This window comes from Erpetoichthys calabaricus, chromosome 1 (assembly GCF_900747795.2).
Source record: "Erpetoichthys calabaricus chromosome 1, fErpCal1.3, whole genome shotgun sequence".
In the NCBI taxonomy this organism is placed as follows: domain Eukaryota; kingdom Metazoa; phylum Chordata; class Cladistia; order Polypteriformes; family Polypteridae; genus Erpetoichthys; species Erpetoichthys calabaricus.
This window is the reverse complement of record NC_041394.2, coordinates 162,312,805-162,333,398: the sequence shown is the minus strand read 5'-3', so window position 1 is coordinate 162,333,398 and position 20,594 is coordinate 162,312,805. Positions and strand designations below refer to the sequence as shown.

The following is a 20,594-nucleotide window of genomic DNA, read 5'->3' as shown; positions in this document are numbered from 1 at the left end:
GCCAGCAATCATCCCGCTTTCTGACTGCTACTTCAGTAAACCAGCGAGCGTTGTTGGCATCATATAAGGTGGCGTACCAAATTGCTCAGTGCAAAAAACCCCACACCATAGCAGAAGAGCTGATACTGCCTGCAGTATTAGACATGGTCTCTGTCATGCTGGATGACGCAAGTGCTGCAAAAATAAAAACTATCCCTCTGTCAAATGACACTGTTGCTAGACGTATAAATGACATTGCTGACGATCTTAAAGAACAGCTGGTAGAAAAACTCAGATAAACGTTTTGCCTTACAATTTGATGAAGCAATTGACAGCAACAAAGACTGTTTGTTTATTGCTTATGTACGTTTTGAAATGACAAATTCCCTGTGTGAGGATCTACTTTTTTGTAAATATGTCAGAGACAGAGCCACAGCCGAAGAGCTATTCAAAATGCTAGACTGCTTCCTGACTGAGAATGGGCTAAAGTGGGAGAACTGCATTGGTGTTTGCAGTGATGGTGCACAGACCATGGCAGGGATGAGAAAAGGACTTCGGACTCTCATAAAGAAGGCTTCACCTAATGCTGAGTGGACACACTGTATTTTACATACAGAGGCATCTGGCATCAAGGCACCTTTCCTCTGAATTAAGTGAGGTTATGACTGACATTGTAGGAGTAGTCAATTTAATAAAGACCAGACCACTAAAAACAAGAGTTTTCTCTGCTATCTGTGAGGAGATGGGAGCTGAACATCAAGCTGTGCTGTTTCACAGTGAAGCAAGGTGGCTGTCACGAGGAAAAGTGTTATCCCGAGTTTTTGAGCTCAGAGAAGAGATAAGAATGTTTTTGGAGCAGGAGCACAAGTATGAAGTTGCAAGAAAGTTTAGTGATGAGAACTTTCTGATGAAACTTGCTTACCTGAGTGACATATTTGGAAAGCTCAATGAACTAAATCTACAGCTTCAAGGGAAAAATCAACACCTCCCTCAGGTCACAGACAAGATCAACTCTTTCACTCGAAAGCTTGCAATGTGGGGCAGGCGACTTGATGAAGGAAATACTGTGTCATTTGAGAACTTGCAGGAATTTGTTGACACTACTGACTATGATGTCACCTCAGTGATTCCATATTTTAAGCAGCATATTTCATCACTGATGGGATTCTTTACAAAGTACTTCCCTAAAAACAGTTCCCAGTATGACTGGGTGAGAGATCCTTTTAATGCACCAGCTCCAACTGGTTTTAGCCTTGCAGAGAAGGAGCAGTTCATAGAAATCACATCTGACTCCATATTGAGACTAAGTTTCACATCCCAGACACTGAGTGAATTCTGGCTGAATGTGGAGAAGCAATATCCACTCTTAGGACAAAGAGCTGTGCACATTCTTCTTCCATTTGCAACTTCTTACTTGTGTGAGACTGGCTTCTCTGCTGTTGCTGCTCTGAAAAGCAAATACAGGTCCCGGCTACACATTGAGAAGGAGCTGAGAGTTGCTGTGTCCTGCTTCAAACCCCGCTTCGAAAAGCTGTGCATTGCAAAACGTGCTCATTGTAGCCATTAATCCAGACATCATCTCTGATTAAAAAATCAGCTCAAATTATTTTATATATTTTTGTTTTGCAGGTTAAAGTTTTTTTTAATATTGTGCTCCTGAGTAAATGTTGGTGATCAGTTTGAATGCATTATTATTTATTGATTTTATGTATTTTTTTTCAGTATCATATGGTTTGACATGGTCAATCAAAAAATGTTTATAGTTTAATTAAGGATTTAATTTTTTTTTGAATTTAGAATGCACTTTAAATCTTTTCTGTTACATTTAATAAAGCTATTCTTTGTTGTAAATTGGTCCATATTTCTTTCTTTTTTTATTCTCTTATACGTTAATAAGGATACAGTGTTATGCAGAGGTGTACTTATAATAATTTTATAGACAAATTATACTATTTATAGTCGCGCGGGGGGCGCGAGATGTTTTCTTCTTCCTAGGGGGGGCATGACAGAAAATAATTGAGAAGCACTGATCTAAAGTGATACAAAAAAGAAAGTCCCTATATTCAGATGGCCTTAAAGCCAGAATTCCAGGTTCATGACACATTCTCCCCAATTTAATTTACAGTCAACTCATTAATGTTGACTAGCAGGCAACATAACTATATTACCCCTTTAATTATTCATTGTCCCTCAAGTCTCTTTTCACACATGGAATGAAGCACTAACAACTTTGGGTTATTTAATTTCAATAACATGACCTAATGAATGTCTGAAACTTTTCATTTTGTGAAAATGTTAAAGGGCATGTTGCTCATATCATGTACCTCTTAAGAGAACTTTCACATTGGTCCTGGAATTTTTAGTCCACATATCTTAAAAATATGTATTCTTAATGTGAAACAGTCAAACCACAATTATAAGTTTAAATAACATTCTCTCCAAATGGTCAAAATCCTGAGTATAGCACCTCAAAAAGAGTAATTTGAAATCTAACACATTAAAACATAAAGCAAAGCAGAGACTTTAAGAGTACTGGGTCCAGAATGGAATCTATGATTAAATGGCATTGGCAAAATTACAGTTGAAAAGGAAATGTTAGGATACACTTTTGGAAAATTTAAGATATTCTCCAGGGTTTTGATATATGACCTGATGATAACTTTCTCAGTCTTTTTTTTTTAAATGCTGAAATTGAAAACCGTAGAGTTGGGTTTAGTATGAAAGTGACAACACACCCAACTTTCTATGAAAAACTGGATTAAAGACCGTGAAACCCTATATCAGTCCTTATAACATACTTGCCATATTTGCACATTTTCGCAGTGTGCATGTGGGCCTGGTTTTCTCTGTTGTAATAGTTTCCTTTTATACATTAAATGTGTTGTTGTCTATAAAGAAATAACACATATCTCTTGATATGTAGCTGGTAACTGAAATGAGAGCCAAAGCTAGCTGATGACCTGCCAAATGAAAGTAAAGGATTTAGTCCAGGATGAATTGGTGTTCTGACCGGGGCTGATTTCTGCCCTGAGCCTAGTGCTGCCGGAATAGGCTCTGGTGCCCTCACCATAGAATTGAATTAAGGGGGTTTAAAATGCCTCAATGAACACTATTGGTAGGAAGTGTTTTGTTTATGATTGGCTGACTAACATACTCATTGGTGTCTTTGCAAAATTTAGAAAGGAGCTAGAATTGTTCTTTCGGCTGCACCTGTTAGGGGTTGCCACAGCGGATCATCTTCTTCCATATCATCCTGTCTTCTGCATCTTGCTCTGTTACACCCACCACCTGCATATCCTCTCTCACCACATCCATAAACCTTCTCTTACGCCTTCCTCTTTTCCTCTTGCCTGGCAGCACTATCCTTAACATCGTTCTCCCAATATACCCAGCATCTCTCCTCTGCACATGTACAAACCAATGCAATCTCACCTCTCTGACTTTGTCTCCCAACCGTCCAACTTGAGCAGACCCTCTAATGTTCTCATTTCTAATCCTGTCCATCCTCATCACACCCAATGCAAATCTTAACATCTTTAACTCTGCCACCTCCAGCTCTGACTCCTGCTTTCTGGTCAGTGCCACAGTCTCTAACCCATATAACATAGCTGGTCTCGCTACTGTCCTGTAGACCTTCCCTTTCACTCTTGCTGATATCCGTCTGTCACAAATCACTCCTGACACTCTTCTCCATCCATTCCACCCTGCCTGAACTCTCTTTTTCACCTCTCTTCCACAATCCCCATTACTCTGTTCTGTTGATCCCAAGTATTTAAAATCATCCACCTTCACCAACTCCACTCCTTGCATCCTCACCATTCCACTGACCTCCCTCTCATTTACACACATGTATTCTGTCTTGTTCCTACTGACCTTCATTCCTATCCTCTCCAGAGCATATCTGCACCTCTCCAGGGTCACCTTAACCTGCTCCCTACTGTCGCTACAGATCACAATGTCATCAGCAATTGTATTGTACAGAGTAATGGGGATTGTGGAAGAGAAGTGAAAAAGAGAGTGCAGGCAGGGTGGAATGGATGGAGAACAGTGTCAGGAGTAATTTGTGACAGACTGGTATCAGCAAGAGTGAAAGGGAAGGTCTACAGGACGATAGTGAGACCAGCTATGTTATATGGGTTAGAGACTGTGGCACTGACCAGAAAGCAGGAGACAGAGCTGGAGGTGGCAGAGTTAAAGATGTTAAGATTTGCATTGGGTGTGATGAGGATGGACAGGATTAGAAATGAGATCAGTAGAGGATCAGAGTCATCATCTACAACCAGGAAATCGAAATCAACTTAGAAGCCAGTCATCACAATCATCTATATGCACTCTCTTCTAATTCTTCCATTTGTGATGTCTTCTAACAATGCTAAAGCTACGGTAGTTGGAATAGTTTGGCCATGCTGTGCACCATTATATTGTTGCAGAATGATTACAATCAAGTGAATTAAATTTGTAAATGATATGTAATTAATTTCAGTTTATTTGATAAATCCTGCACCATTGATGCGAATAGGAAAAAAAAAAAAAAAAAAAAGGTAAATGACACAGAAACCGTAGCACTGCTTTGACGCTGGGTGCTGCCAGTTTGCAATACGTACGTATGCAAGGTTGGGTGCTGCTGTGACCATGTGCTTGGCTTTATGGCAAGTTTAGTTTTATACATCTCAAAGTGTGTGAGGAAATGGGCGTGCGCAATACTTTTGTGCATACGCACTGTTTATATATGAAGTCCTGATGTGTGTGTGTGTGTTTCTTATGACCATCCTTTTTGTCTTCATTTTCTGTTTCGTATTATTCTACTGCCATTAGCCAGTGAGAGATTTAAGTAAGAATTTGCAATGCGTAAACATGCCAAAAAAACTTTAATTTGCTGTGTCATGTTAAACTTAGAGTAGGCTCACAAGAGTTACCTATTAGTTTTATTTTCCAACAGAACACCCTTTTTCAGGTTAGACATGAGAAGGTCGACTACTTGTCTTGTGCTGGTATGGAAATTGCAGTTCTGTTTACAGGTAATTACAGGGGATGGTGACAAAATCACTTGGCCATTACAAGTGTTATTGACAATCATTCCTTAGCTGAAGTAATAAAATCGAAAAAGTCTATATATGAGAAACAGTTGTGATGAGAAATTGGTAACATCAAAGAACTCTTTTATAACCAAAAAGCTTGCAGTAATAATAATGCACTTTATGTATATGGAGACCTCCTATACTCACAGTGCTTCACAAGTATTCAAGAGGGTACAGTACACACAGAAACTCAGAAGAAGCTCTATAAATAATACTCAAAACAATAAATACTACATAAGTTACAATACAATAAGCAAATAATTTGTGACACTGTTTAGCAGCATAAGACAGAGTGAATTGAAACAAGGTGTAAGAGTATTGCTTTGTGTTAAGTGCTGTCCTAAACAGATGTATTTTAAAAGAATGAATCGAGTCAGCAGATCAAATTACTTTAGGGAGGCAATTCCAGAGTCTGGAAGCCCATAATATTATTATGATAGAGATTCATTTTATTTGAAGCAGTAACTTAAGTTTTAACAAGCAAAGAGTGAGAGACAACAGAGTCTGGAAGCAATAGACCTGAAAGCCCTGTTACCCAAGGAACACAGGTTTATTTACATCATGACAAGATTGCCTGCATCTGAATGACTGGACTTGGAGTTAATGAACAAGACTGTTGGAGGTTCCTGATGTAGTCCATTGCAAATCCAATTATGGTTTAATAGGTTAAAAACAGGACTTTGTATTCAACCCTATAAGACACATGAGGCCAGTGGAAACTGAGCAGGTATGTGCTCACTGCTGTATGTCTGCAGCAGTTACTAACATAGAGTTACAGACATCTGTGAGATGTGACAAAAGCATGAACAAGTTTCTCGGTATCAAAAATAAGTTAATTTGGTTTTTGTGAGTTGAATAAGAAAGTGTTGAATCGGGAATAATTTGCAGAGGACCAAGGGTATGACAGATAAACATCCATTTTTAACAGAGAAACAAATTGCATCTTCTACATTGGTGGTTCCTAAATTCGGTCCTGGGGGACTCCTTGTGGCTGCAGGTGTTTGTTCCAACCAGATTCATACTAAGTGATAATAATTGATACTAATTGACCTATTATGTTTGTTTTCTTATTTTGCATTGAGAAAAGCACAGAAGCATGATTTTACATTATAAGACATTTAGAAATATTTCTGTTTTTGCTATACAGTAATCCCTTGCTATATCGCGCTTCGACTTTCGCGGCTTCACTCTATCGCGGATTTTATATGTAAGCATATTTAAATATATATCGCGGATTTTTTACTGGTTCGCGGATTTCTGCAGACAATGGGTCTTTTAATTTCTGGTACATGCTTCCTCAGTTGGTTTGCCCAGTTGATTTCATACAAGGGACGCTATTGGCAGATGGCTGAGAAGCTACCCAATCAGAGCATGTATTACATATTAAATAAAACTCCTCAAATATATTATGAGCACAGGGGCTGTTCGCACCCCTAGAAGATACGGCAACTCCTCAAAAAAACACTGAAAGATTACCTTCACATTGCTCTCTTCCTTGCTGGGCTTAAATGTGGCTGTTTTGTCAAGCGATATGCTTCCTGCATGGTGCTTCGCATACTTAAAAGCTCGAACGGCACGTATTGATTTTTAATTGTTTTTCTCTGTGTCTCTCTCTCTCTGACATTCTTTGCTCCTGATGGAGGGGGTGTGAGCAGGGGGGGCTGTTCGCACCACTAGACGATACGGACGCTCCTCTAAAAAAATGCTGAAAGGCTACCTTAACATTGCTCCATTCCTAGCAGCCGCGTTGTCCGGTGGTGCTTCGCATACTTAAAAGCCCAAACAGCCCTATTGATTTGTTTGCTTTTCTTTCTCTCTCTGACATTATCTGCTCCTGACGCGCACTCCTTTGAAGAGGAAGATATGTTTGCATTCTTTTAATTGTGAGACGGAACTGTCATCTCTGTCTTGTTATGGAGCACAGTTTAAACTTTTGAAAAAGACAAATGTTTGTTTGCAGTGTTTGAATAAAGTTCCTGTCTCTCTACAACCTCCTGTGTTTCTGTGCAAATCTGTGACCCAAGCATGACACTATAAAAATAACCATATAAACATATGGTTTCTACTTCGCGGATTTTCACCTTTCGTGGGGGGGGGGGGGGTCTGGAACACAACCCCCGCGATAGAGGAGGGATTACTGTAGCTTTAAATGCTTAACTCTTTTTGGTTTTCCTATTTTCCCTTATTCTGTGTAGTCTGCTCCCTTCATTGTATCATAATAGTGACATTAAAAACAAGAAAAGAGGACACCTGGGCGAACAACACTAAATGATGAAAGGCTGTAACTGCTTCAGTGTCAGACCCACTAATTAGTCAATAATGGAAAGGCAGAATGGAAATCAAGATGAACATAGATTAAAAAGTAAAAAAAAAAAAAATACCCACATATATCTATTTCATTTTTATTAAAATTTATTAATACACTTTTGCAATTTCTTCATTGATCCCAAAACACAGAAACTGAGAAATAACAGCTTACTTAATTAGGCTAGGAGTCCAATTAAAAACAGAAGTTGGTTGGACAAAAATCTACAGCACCAGGGAGCCCCCAGGACCAAGTTTGGGAACCACTATTCTACATGATACTAATAAACCAGTCCAAAACTGTAAATAATATGATTAAGGGGAAGAATATAAATACAGGACTAATAACATGAGGACTGTATGACTGATGCTAAACTAGATCTGCTGTTGAAAAGAATGACCAACGCCTCACTTTCCATTACATAGGATTTAACCCACTTGGGAGTAATATCCGAAATACCCAGGTTGCAGTCCATACTAGGTAATAGAGTACTATGATTAACAGTATCATATGCTGCATATACTGCACTAAAGAGGAATAGAAGTAATATTTATTGTTAGCAGAACAGTTTCATAGGTGTGCTGTGCCATGAAGCGAAACGGAACATACAGCTTCAGGTTATTAGAAGTTAAGTAACCGAAGCTTCATAGACCACAACACACTCAAAAAAGATTAAGTGAGTTAGATGATATTTGTTTCGATTTTCAACCTCATCTGACTTTTTTTAACTTTGCAGTAGCAATTTTCAAAGAAGCAGGCAAAAGGCCAGTATTAAGAGATGCTTTTTGTGACAGCTGGAAAGGAAAGACAGCAAGGAGTATAAGAAAATGATGAACTAGCAGTAGTTTTAATTATGCAGTTTTTTTTTATTTTAACTTGGGGGGAAAAAAAGTGAAGAAATGTTCAATGATGCACATTTCATGAAGCTGTAAAATAATTTTGGGAAGCTGTCCGTAAATTCGGCTACAGTCATTTGACTTCAATTCATTAGAGCATCTGTAATGTAAGAGTAACTACTGTATGCTTTATCTTTAATTTTTGTTTTATAGCTGGACTGCTGTGGACTTGGTGGAGGTTTGGAGCCATTAGTCAGAGATACCTGTTCCAAAGATCTTAGCCTTACTCAACAGGTATGTTTTTCGTAAATGTGGTTATTTTTATCAAAATTTTCATTAACTTACCACAAAGTGCCGCTAGAACCATAAGCAAAAACAATAAAAATTTTCAGATATGCTCTTTAAAGTGAGGTACCAGATAAAACTTTTGTTTATGTCTCAAGTACACCACCAATTTTAATTTTGTATCAATTATAGACTAAAATAGAAATATCTGTTGAAATGCACTGTGTTTTTGTGATAGTAAGAGGCAAGTTAGTGCACATCTCAGAATATAACTATTCCAGATTACAAGAAATGTATCAGATACCTGTGCTTGGTTGTGTCCCTTTGTCTTCAACAAACAATAGTGTTGGACCATCAGTTGCATCAGAACAGTGGTGAATTATGAAAGTTGATAGGAAAAATGTCCTTTTTGTCTTTTCAAAAGTATAATTTACCCAGCTAATACAGTATATTCAAGATAAATCATGCAGATTATCATGCATTATACTTCTGCCATACTCATGGAAGAACTTTAAAACGTCTGAACTCTGTTTAATTGCAGTCTTGCCTGACAGCCATTAGAGATGTATTCAACACAAAATTCCACATAATTGGTGCAGTTGGTATTGGAATTGCAGTCATCATGGTAAGCCTTTCATTTATCCCTTAAAAGAAGCATAAGAAATGTGCAAAATGCTCTCAGCTTAATGCTTGTATCACTTTAGTACTTCAACATAAAACCAGTTTCCAACTCAAACATATTTAATATTTTTCTGGGGTTTAATTGGGTATTTTCAATTTTTTAAGCTTGCATGACATTATCTGTATAAACTCTACAGTACTTATTTTTGTAATTGCATTTTTAACTTTCTTCGTCTGCCTCTCTCACTTTATTTCTCTTTACTCATTTTAATTTTCTGACTTGCTAAACATAAGAACATCAAAAATATTTTAATGAGTGGAGGTAATGTGCCTTATCATAAGTTCTCATCATCCATTCATGAACTTTTCCACATATCTGCTCAAATATAAATTTGTCCAGATCCATTTGTTGTGATTTGAGTCTATGGTAGCTGCTAATCCAGTTAGATTTGTGTTATCTGCAAATTCATGCAATCTGTTTGCATTAAAAGCAGAACTGGTACTGATATTGGCAGATCCACAGACCTCATTTTTGCAGACATAGCCTCATCTAATTTAGAAGCAAATAGATGTTTTATTGGAGCTGTCTATTTTAATTATTTTGCCATTTAAAACTTGAATTATTAAGTGATTTGTTTTGTAATATCTTGACTAATGATTTTAAATATTTACACATATTGAAAAACAAAATAATGATTGATATACTCCCAAGAGCTATCAGATTTTGTAATTATATTTTCTGACAAAATGTACAAAAGGCATTTTTTAAAGGTCAAGATCCAAAGCAGTTTGCAGGTAAATTATTAAGGTTGAGGATTGACTTTTGAAAATATATGTAAATACACAAGTACTTTTCGTCTGTCATTTTTGATTTCTGCTAAATTGTGCTAAATATTTATGCATATTTTTGTTTTTTGAATCAATCATTGATACGTTTATTGCAATACACTATTTTATACCGTTCTGTTTTTACTGATATTATTACTGTTACATTTATAATACATTTATTATCAGTTAGCACACTATTTAAATTTTTTTTTTTTTACTTTTATAATTCTGTGAAAACTTCTCTCAATGTTGTATAAGAATGCTTAATGAAGGAAACACCTAAATTGGTGGTTGCTTTACTTTCATTTTATGGAGGTGTTTGAATAAAAGTAATCCAAAACAGCCATAGCAAGGTTTGAAAGCTGTCAAAGAATCCAGTTTTAATAAAGAAGTAGTAATCTTTCCAACAGACTTGGATCAAGAGTTCTTTTTCCTTGAACTAAATAGATTTTATTTCAAATTTGAAATCAATGAATTCAGAATATAAAACAGATATGGGAAAGTGATGTACTCTATAAAACAGCCAAGAAAAGTTTTTGTGATGGAAATTGGCCTAGCTGAAGTAGAGAAATCAATGTGCTAGGTCAAAATAACCAGGACCAGATGCTATATTAGGGCACCTTCAGAAGTCAAATCACTTCTCCCTTTTTCAGTTGCATTTCTATGTGGATAATAATTTAATAACTTACCAGCCAATAAAGGAAGATCCTCCACTTCTACTTCTGTATATTGTATGTTAAATTATGTGAAGGTATCTACAAGTTGTCATAAACATAGCACAAAGAATCAACATCAAATGTGGATTTTCAATCAGTGCAGGTAATATTTGAATGTGCATACACTTTTGTCAGACCATGACTAAATCAACCATGTGTTTGTTCCTTCCCTAGAATACTCGGTGCTTCATATATAGCATATTTTTGGACATTTTGTATTTTGATTATAATTCCACATCTGTATCTTATCACTAGATTTATATTAAATATGAATTCATTAGAGTGTTTCTTCTATTGGCAAATTCTAGATTTTCCCAAAAGCATTATAGCCAGAACCATTGCATGGGAGAGGTGACTAGGTGATTGCTTCAGGCTAAAATTTGATAAGGGAGGCATTTTTTGGAGTGTTATTAATTTTTGAACTTTACCAAATAATAATCCAAAAATAAGTTATCTGGGAACCTTGAGAATTACATACACATCCACAGTCTTATTTATATACTGCCTTTTACAGATTGTGAGAAATACTCTAATCTTAAAAGGTTAAAATGTCATCGATAGCAACACCTTACTACACCACAAGGTTCAGAGAATCAAAATGATGCATATACATTTCAAAGCTGCAGGTTGGTGCACAATATTGTTATTCATGATGTTCATATATTTTCAATATCATATTGTATACATATTGATGTCTTTTTTTTTATATAATTTTAATAATGTTAATTTCTAGAGTGTTGTCAATATCTTAGTCATATGTACAATGCCTGCTTATTTAAAAAAGGCAGCCACCTGTTATCTTGCTGGGAAGAGTTTGAAAATATTAAGGTATTTGGGGAACAATGCAGGAAGAGTAGAACAGCCAAGTCATTTCACATTCAACTTTGCAATATCAAAACCAGGTGTTTTTTGGTGCGGGCTCGTCACACAAAAACATTTTTTAATACCTATTTTATGTGTTTTATTTGAAAGCTCATATTTTACTCATTTTTCTTCTACCTTTGTTTCTGAAAGAATATTCTATTTATATACTATTTATTATTTTGTCTGTTGTTTGAGCATGTGGTGTATTGTATTGTGAATCCTGTAATGCAAGTGGCATGTTTATTGTCTCATTTCTTGTAATGTGCCTTGCCTCAGGCAGTATTATGTAATGTGCAGGCCCTCAGTATAGTTCACTTCTATAAACTCTGCATAGTTTTTACTATGAGACCTTTACTAAAATCAATGGTGATAAAGGATATATCTACAAAATTTACCATAAGGTAAACTTTTAGATAATCTAAAAGAGCTGGTAAGAGGGCTGAACAATTAGTATTTCAGAGAATTAATAAAAGTCAAATATAGATTTCCAGGTAGTTTTTAATTTATTTTACAGTGTTACAATTATATTTATTACAAGATGGCATAGCCTCTGGCATCTTGGACATTCTTCCTTGTGTTATTCTGCCCATACTCTCTGCTTAACATTTTCTGGAAAGAAAAAAAAAAAGATAAAGCTAGTAGTGTTGCAGACATCATTGGAGGTAATGAGGGAGAAGTGATGCCTGAACTATTTAAAGAGTATTTTATTGTAATTGTCATCACAACACTTTTAATTCACTGTTTCATTTTGCAATAGCACAATAGAAATATGTTTTGGAACCTAACCCTGAGCACAACAGATGAAACGGCCCTGGAATGGGTGCCAGTCTTATGCTTGGCTCATATCTATACCCGTTCACACTGGTACCAATTAACCTACACCTAAGAAAATTGGAATATGTAGAGGATATCCCACTTTGACAAAGGGAGAATATGCAAACTAAACAATAGATCTGACCCCAGGACAGTGGATCTGTGAGGCAGCAGTGCTAAATACTGTGCCACTATGCTTTTCTACAATGAGAAAATGATTTATTAAAGATAATGAAAGAAAATCAAATTAACTATATGAGGAACTATTTAAAAAATTGCAATTTACAAAATAAAATTAAAAGAATGGGTCTCCCTCCAAGAGATGGAGGAAAAAGATATTTATTGGGGCAACTAGCTAGCCTGAGTAAACACTAAAAATGGCTGTTAAACCAGTGGTGATTACAGTGATAGTATAAATCCACCACTATCATCACTGTTAATAGTAAACCTATTTCCTACCTAAAGAGCAATAGAAGCCTGCTTCAATCACAGAATATAATATCTTAATGGAAGGTCTAATTTATTTTTCCACACATCATATGGAACCGTATATGTAATGAATTCTTGTAAACACATATGTAATTTCTTTGTATTGGTGCAGTTAAAGAAAACATGCTTACGTTTTAAAGCCATTGATATATTGGAAGAATTAACCACTATCATCCACACATTTATTCAAAGCTCCGTAATCTACCCACTCATCATCTTTGCTGGCCATATGGATATTGTGGTTTCACAATAACACAATCTATCTCCATCTGTGCTGCCACTGATTTAATCTCGATCAGGACCTGTACCGATTTTGAATACTGTACTTCTTTTGAGATAGGGGAAGTGCACCATTAAAGCTAAAGCTTGGGTTGATAAAGGGGACATTTTTTTCTTTTAAAACTAGCCTTACACTTATCTCTGCATGTTTATCTTTTAGTAAAGCATTTAAGACCTTTTAAGCTGCTCTTGTTTATACTGTAATTTAATAATGTCCATTCTCAACAGGGGATGTCCATATGTTTCATATATTTGTATTTCTACTGACTCATTTTGTTGGCTTTTAATATTGTGCCCTTCTGCACCCTTTGCAAGCAAATAATTTGCTTCAGTGCAGCTTTTTGTCATCCTCTTTAGTAAAACTAGTAACTTCAGCCCTTGTGTCTAAAATAAAGTCAGCTAGATTCCCATTTATAAAAGGGCAATCTGTGCTGTGAGTAGATTAAGAAGGTGCCAAGTCTCCTAGAAGACGGTCATTTAGTTTCCCTATTCAATATTTGCTAATAACTACTGCTAATACTGTAAGTAGTGAGCTTTTTAAATTTATCAGGCGATGCCAAGTCTTTACTTTTCACATCCTGAAATCTAAAGCTATTCAACTATACATTTTTCCTTTTACATTCTTTTGCCCATTGTCCAGGCTTTCCACAAAGATTTTAATTACCCAGTGTTTTTCTTTTATTACTAATTCACACTTTACTAAACTGCAGGTGAAAGAATCTTACTTGAACTGACCTTTCAATCCTAGATGCTTCATCCACTGTTTCTCCCCAAGCAATACCATGAGCCTCCATCTTTTAATATTAATGTCCACTTTCAGACCATGTAAAAAAGCTATTGCTCTGTATGTGATTGTTGCTCCTATTCTTTGAAATTTTCTTTATCTCTCAGTTTAACAGTTTTTTATATTGTAGAGGGTATTATTTATTAATTAAACAAATAGGGCTGGGTTGGTTGGCTTTGTCTTTTACTACTTGTAAAAATTGTGCCTTAGTTTCTAATTGTTCAGTGTTCTTTATTGGTACTTTTTATAAAGATTTGATCTATTCAAGTATTAAGCAAAAACTGATGTTCTTAACAGGTAAACATATATAGCTAGATTCTTCTTCTTCATCTTCTTCTTTCGGCTGTTACTGTTAGGGGTTTCCACAGCGGATCATCTTGTTCCATATATTTTATATATAGCTAGATTCTACTTTACATATAAGTCTAACATTTTGCATCATTTTTAGGAAAGATGTAGGTTTCTTATTATACTTAGCTTGTTGACTTAACAGAACAAAAAGGAGCAGAGAATTGTTAGAGAAAACTGTTATAAGATGTACTTTTAATATTAATTGCAACAAGCATTAAAACATCATTCTTACAATATCCTTTATTAACTTCAGACAGTCTTTGCTCCAGTTATTAGAGCCTATACATGTTTTAAAAATCCTAGGAATTAATCTTTTTTTAATTCTTTTTCTGCTTCCTCTGTAGAGCTGTACATGTGAAATTCACCATTAATCCTGGCTGGGAACAACAGTCCATATCTAATGATCATAATCCACAGAGGTTGCTTAACAATTTAAAAAAAAAAAAAAAAAAGCCTTTCTTTTTCCTGTTGTCACAATAGTGAAATCCAGAAAAATGTAAATGTATCTCTTTTTAAAAATGTGATGTAGAATAACACATCTTCTTTATTCTGAAGTTTATTAAATTTGATGATGAAGGCCTTCAGGTAATGTTCACCAGGTAAGCACTGGTGTTTTTGGCATGAAAATTCTGGTGGGATTTAGTTTTTGTACACTGATAGAAGGGGCAGAGCCATTCTGCGAGTCCAGCCCCGGGAAAAGTGTTTGTTTGCAACTGCAACAACATGAGAGGGAAAGAGATAGCACAAGCAAAAGATATGATCATCCATTAAATGGCAGTACTTACAACTCTTATGAGATTTGCAACTCTGCCTAAATCCATTGGCCACCTGCAAATTTCTAGAAGCATCCTGGCTTGCATTGACTCAAAGTTTAGGGCGAGAAGTTCAGATGATGATCCCTCTGTTGTGAAGTGAGCAACATATGGTGGTGCCGGTAGTATAAATCATATAGGCAGTTAAAAAAAAAAAAAAAAGTACAGAAAACCTCACTAGAGCTGCATGGGAGAAGCCATTCAAATTCAGAGATCTCTTGATCAAGGAGACGGATCCCATGGGATTTCTGTATAATCTGTCTTACAACAACCTGGTTGTCAGTCAAGGTAATTGGCTCAGCATTGTGGTATAGTGGGTCTGCGGCTCATAAAATGTGTATCTGAAGCATATAAGGAAGAACCATCATCGGTGGGGGGGAGTGGTGTTTAGAAGGAAATGAGCTTTGCAGGAAGATGGAAGGAAAAGAGAGAGGTGATTTTTGAGATTTCATGTCAGCCAGTATAGAGTAGGAGAGGCAGGAGGTCAGAGTCCTACAGAGGAGCTAGTGATTGATGTTCCTGGGGCAGATCGGTTTTCCATTGATCAGCTGAGGGGTAGTGTTGAAAGATTGAGATCTCTCTCTAAGGATCTAGCAGGCAATAGCTTTTGCAAGCAAGAAAGACTTGTAGACGCACAGCAGACATGGTAGAGGAAGCAGCCTTATGGAGAGTTGAAGGCTGAGGAAGGGACCACCGCTGCTGTTGTCGCCATCGACTGCAAGACCTGAAAGGAGTGAGCCAGGAAGGTGAGAATGGGAAATGTGATGTCTTGAAGGAGAGCAGAAAGATATGTAAAAGGACAGAGAGGGAGCGGAGGTTAAAATGATAGAAGAGAAGGAAAACGTGATTAGGAGTGCAAGAGCCAGTGTTGGAAGGACAGAGATACAGTTTGTCGGGCAGTAGCCATGGGGCTGTTGGAGCCATAAGCTGTATAAGGGGCACTCCTACTGAGTGCTTTCCTGTGATTAGGAGCAGACCGAACTGTGGTGTCCTCTCACGGATGCCAAGGGACTAGCGGTGGGAGGACATGTGGAGGCTCGTATTGGGAGCTCTGCTGGGAGCCATGGCTCAGCAGGGACCCAGGCCTATGAAGTAATGGTTGACTGCACCTTTTGGTTGGGCATCTCCTCATGGCCAGATCCTATATGGGGTTTGCTGAGGGAATGTCTTCTTTAGGAAGGCAGCACAGTTCTCATGAGTTTTAAAGGAGTGGTCTTATTTTTAAGAAAGTATTTGTTCAACTTTTTTTTAATCTCCTCCTGGACAATTTTCTTTTTAATAGGTTATTTGCGCTGCACTTTTGGACACTTTGTTTTTTGATGGCTTTTAGTAAAAGCACTTTTGCACTTTTATGAACCTACCTCTTGCTTTGTGTGAGTGTTGTCATCTGCTGGCTCATCCCTCAGGTACGTTAATGGTGGTAGCAGGTTCAAGGTGCTCCTGGGATACAACCAGTTGTGTGGAGCCGACAAACACAGGAAGCTCTGCAGTGTACTTGTGACTTTACACTGTAGGAAGATAAATAAGTAAATATAGGTAAACAGCATTCAATGTGGCGTTTATATAAGTAACATATAAATGTTTTTCATATAAAGACCATCAAGAAGCATAATCACAAATGGAACTTTGCATAATATCTTGGTGAGCTGTGTTGGGCCTGCTGTTTTGTTGAAGGACGTGTGTGGCAGATTCATTAGTAGGATGACACCCAACCAGTTGCTGCATCCCAACAGTGCCATCTTTCACCTTCACACCTGGTGCAGCTGCATTGTTCTTGTGTGAGTGGACGTTTCTTGCAGGGAGGGCTTCTGTTCTCTTTCCCCGATGTAGAACCCTCATCCTCATCTGAGCTCTCCTCTGTTACAGCACATCTTTATTTGAAAACAGCAGTGTCAGACCTGGAGGAGTGTGAATAAAAAAAAAAAAAACACTAACCTTTACAAGTACCATAAACTTTATATTGGCTGTTATAGACTCAAATCAAATGTAAGTTTTTATTCTATAATAATAACAATATGAGCAGCTTACTACTGAAAACGGTAAATCTAGAGTGAAAGTACAAAACTTCAGACATGGTAAAGGTTTGGGGCAGCCACCCATTAAATATGTTCCTGGCTGCAAAAATAAAGAATTGTAAAACAAGAGTAGTTTACAAGACTGAGTCCAAAACAGAACTGAAATCCAGAGGAAGTGACAGGAATGCTGTGCCGGGAAAGGAAGTGAATTCCCGATAGGCAAAGAGAACGAGGGTGAGGAGATGATCGCAATTCCTTCCATCCTCGCTGTCCACCTTGCGAAGCACCTGCTTGAGAGTCTGATTGAACCTCTCTTCTAAACCGTCAGTTTGAGGATGGTCCACCGCGGTCCTTAAGTGTTTTATTTTCATTAACTTGGTCGTTTCCTTGAACGTTTTTGAGGTAAAAGGCGTCCCTTGGTCTGTTAGGACTTCTTTAGGGATGCCTACTCGTGCAAAGACCCCTACTAGTTCCCTACGATTGCTTTAGATGTAGCCGAACACAAAGGAACGGCCTCTGGGTATCGGGTTGCATAATCCATGTCGTCGGGCTGAGGGCTCTAGGGATCCTACGATATCGACCCTGATTCTTTCAAAGAGAATCAGGGGAAGGGGAACGAGAGGAGCACGGTCCCTCCTGAGAATTTGCTGTAGTTGACACTCCGGACAGGAAGCACAAAAATGGCAAGACTCCTCTTTGATTCCCGGCCAAAAAAATAAAATCGGAGCTTCATCCGCTCAAGTCTTTTCGGAGCCCAGATGGCCTCCCAGGAAGTGGGCATGCGCCAACTCACAGACCTGTTGCCGGTAGGTTTGTAGAATTAACAGTAATTTCCAGTCCTCCCCCCTTATGCTCCGCGACTCGATATAATAGGTAATTTTCTAACACGAAGTGAGGCCCCTGTGGCATGGGCTGATGAGTGCATTGGCCATTGACTAGAACTACTGCATTCTTCGTGTGTTTCAGAGATTCGTCATTCCATGGCTCTCTCTTGAAAGAAACCAGCGTCGCTTTTAATTGAAACTACAACTCAGGGAGGGGATCTGGTCTGACCTCAAGGGGCGGGGATTGCTCCCGACCCATCGGGGCATGGGTAAATGACGTAGCGACCCGCAACAGACCAGGTGTTTCCGCGCTGCCCTCTATCTTGCTGTCTGCTGGCTGGTTACACAGCGTGGAAGCAGCTTGAGACGAGTCATTCTTATCTATCACTAGGCCCAAAGTTTTACCAGGAGTACTCAATAGTGTACCACATTTACTGTCAGACCAATCCCATCCTAGAATCACAGGAAAAGGTGGGTTGGGAAGGACCGCTACGGGGAATCTTTTTAGCGTCCTTCCCTGACAGATGTAACACAGGATGGATTTATATACACGGGCTTCTCTGTGTATGCACCTAAGACTGGTCATTTGTTTGGTTAGCTGTCACGGTAAGACATATCAGCGAGCAACGACGAACACATTACTGCCGAAGTCAAACAATGGCGTGACTTTGTCCATTAATAAGTACCTCTCTGGTATGTGAAGCTGTCAGGGGATTGCAAAGGGAACACAAAGTACATCCCCGCGTCCACCTGCATTCCGCCTCGCTCCCGGACAGGTTGCACGCCAAGCGGCCTGAGGACTTTGGAACAGGCTCCGGTTTATGTGGACGAGACTTATTTTGTGGGGCATAGTCTCTAGGGAATCCACAATAAGATCGTTCCGCTCCCCCAGATTGTGAGACAGGCGTGGATTTTTTTTTTTTTTTCCACGAGCCTCAGGAGCTCATACATCGAGTGAAAATTTCCCCAGGCCAGCTGGGCAAAGCTGTTGGGGAGACGCTGTAAAAGTAGGAAGCAGGCTACCTGCTGCACCAACTGGTAGGTGGTGAGTTCCCACGGCCGTAGCCACCACACCACCTGCTCCCACAGGGCCATAGCCTGCTCTGGGATTGACCCCTCTGGATCGAATACCCAGCGATTTAATGCCTGTACCTGCTGGCCTGGGGAAAGCCCATCTTTAACCGGGACCTTAGCCCCCATTTTCATTTCCTCCCCAGAAACCAGCCCATGTCTGTTTGTCCCGTCTGCATTCTCACTTAGGTAAGACCCAAGCCCGGAATTGTCTTTTTGGAGTGGAGCCTGTACCGTGCCTTTCCTACCCTCGTATGCACTCCCTAACCCTACTCTACCCCCCCTAAAAACTTGGTCCTGACATCTCTGCATCCACCTGGATTCCGCCAAGCGGCCCGAGGACTTTGGAACAAGCTCCGGTTTATGTGGACGAGACTTATTTTGTGGGGCGTAGTCTCTAAGGAATCCACTATAAGACCGTTCCGCTCCCCCAGATTGCAAGGCGTGGATTTTTTTTTCCAGGTACTTTCCTACTTGATTTAATTTAAGATTCTGTCCCAGTTTCTTCTGGGACACCATCCTGCCGGCTACGCCTCTGTGAAAGTACGAGAGTTCAGACATGGTAAAGGTTTCTGGCTGCAAAAATAAAGAATTATAAAGCAAGAGTAGTTTACAAGACTGAGTCCAAAACAGAACTGAAATCCAGAGGAGGGGAGTGAGGTTTTATAGGAAGTCTTGGGGAAGTGACGTCGTCCTCTGGGCCGGGACAGGAAGTGACATCTTCAGAGTCGAGGCACCGGAACCTGGCTGGATTTCCCGGGAAAGGTCTGCAGGGAACTTAGAAAGTCATGCACCTCGCCACCCCTGGTCGGGTGAATCAGTACCACACTTTAAGCCCTTTTATCAGCCTCCTACTCGCACGTGTGTGACACTAGGACGGGCGCAGGATCAAACCCACAACTCTTGATTATTAGTCAACAGTTTTTAATGCTGCACCACCCAAGCGATTGTGTCAACATCATACGCTAACCCGATTTCTTGAATAAAAACACACTTGTTTTGTTATACTTTTACCTTTTTGTGAAAGTGTTTATTTGGACATTATACACTTCATGTCAAAATTTTGTCATTAGTACTGTAACATGAAAAAATTTTCTGTTTTAGCCATGTGTTCAACATTTCTTGCCTCGCATTTCCTGTCATCCTACATTTATACAGATCGTTATAGACACGGAACACACATGAAATGCATGTGTTCTAAATAATATATTATTTACCCTATACAACTCCAGGCACCTCACTCCCAGATAAATAGACTTATGCTGGGAGAACTTTTTGTCCGACTTGAGCTGCATCGGTGGGGAATGGGATAGCAGACTGCTTACCACTTGTGCTGATAGATAGATAGATACTTTATTAATCCCAAGGGGAAATTCACATACTCCAACAGCAGCATACGGATAAAGAAAATATTAAATTAAAGAGTGAACAATGCAGGTATACAGACAGACAATAACTTTGAATAATGTTAACGTTTACCCCCCCGGGTGGAATTGAAGAGTCGCATAGTGTGGGGGAGGAACAATCTCCTCAGTCTGTCAGTGGAGCAGGAAAGTGACAGCAGTCTGTCGCTGAAGCTGCTCCTCTGTCTGGAGATGATACTGTTTAGTGGATGCAGTGGATTCTCCGTTATTGACAGGAGCC

At 38.7% G+C, this 20,594-nt stretch overlaps 1 protein-coding gene across 2 annotated transcripts in view; it reads left to right on the top strand.

Annotated features, from left to right (window-relative positions):
• Nucleotides 1–20,594, top strand: part of LOC114656516 (CD9 antigen-like) — a 240,130-nt gene that overhangs the window by 150,441 nt on the left and 69,095 nt on the right. For both annotated transcript variants that reach the window (XM_028808172.2, XM_028808168.2), the window contains exons 6-7: nucleotides 8,412–8,492; nucleotides 9,025–9,108. In XM_028808172.2, coding sequence (XP_028664005.1) covers nucleotides 8,412–8,492; nucleotides 9,025–9,108 — 165 coding nt within the window. The remainder of the gene's footprint in view (nucleotides 1–8,411; nucleotides 8,493–9,024; nucleotides 9,109–20,594) is intronic.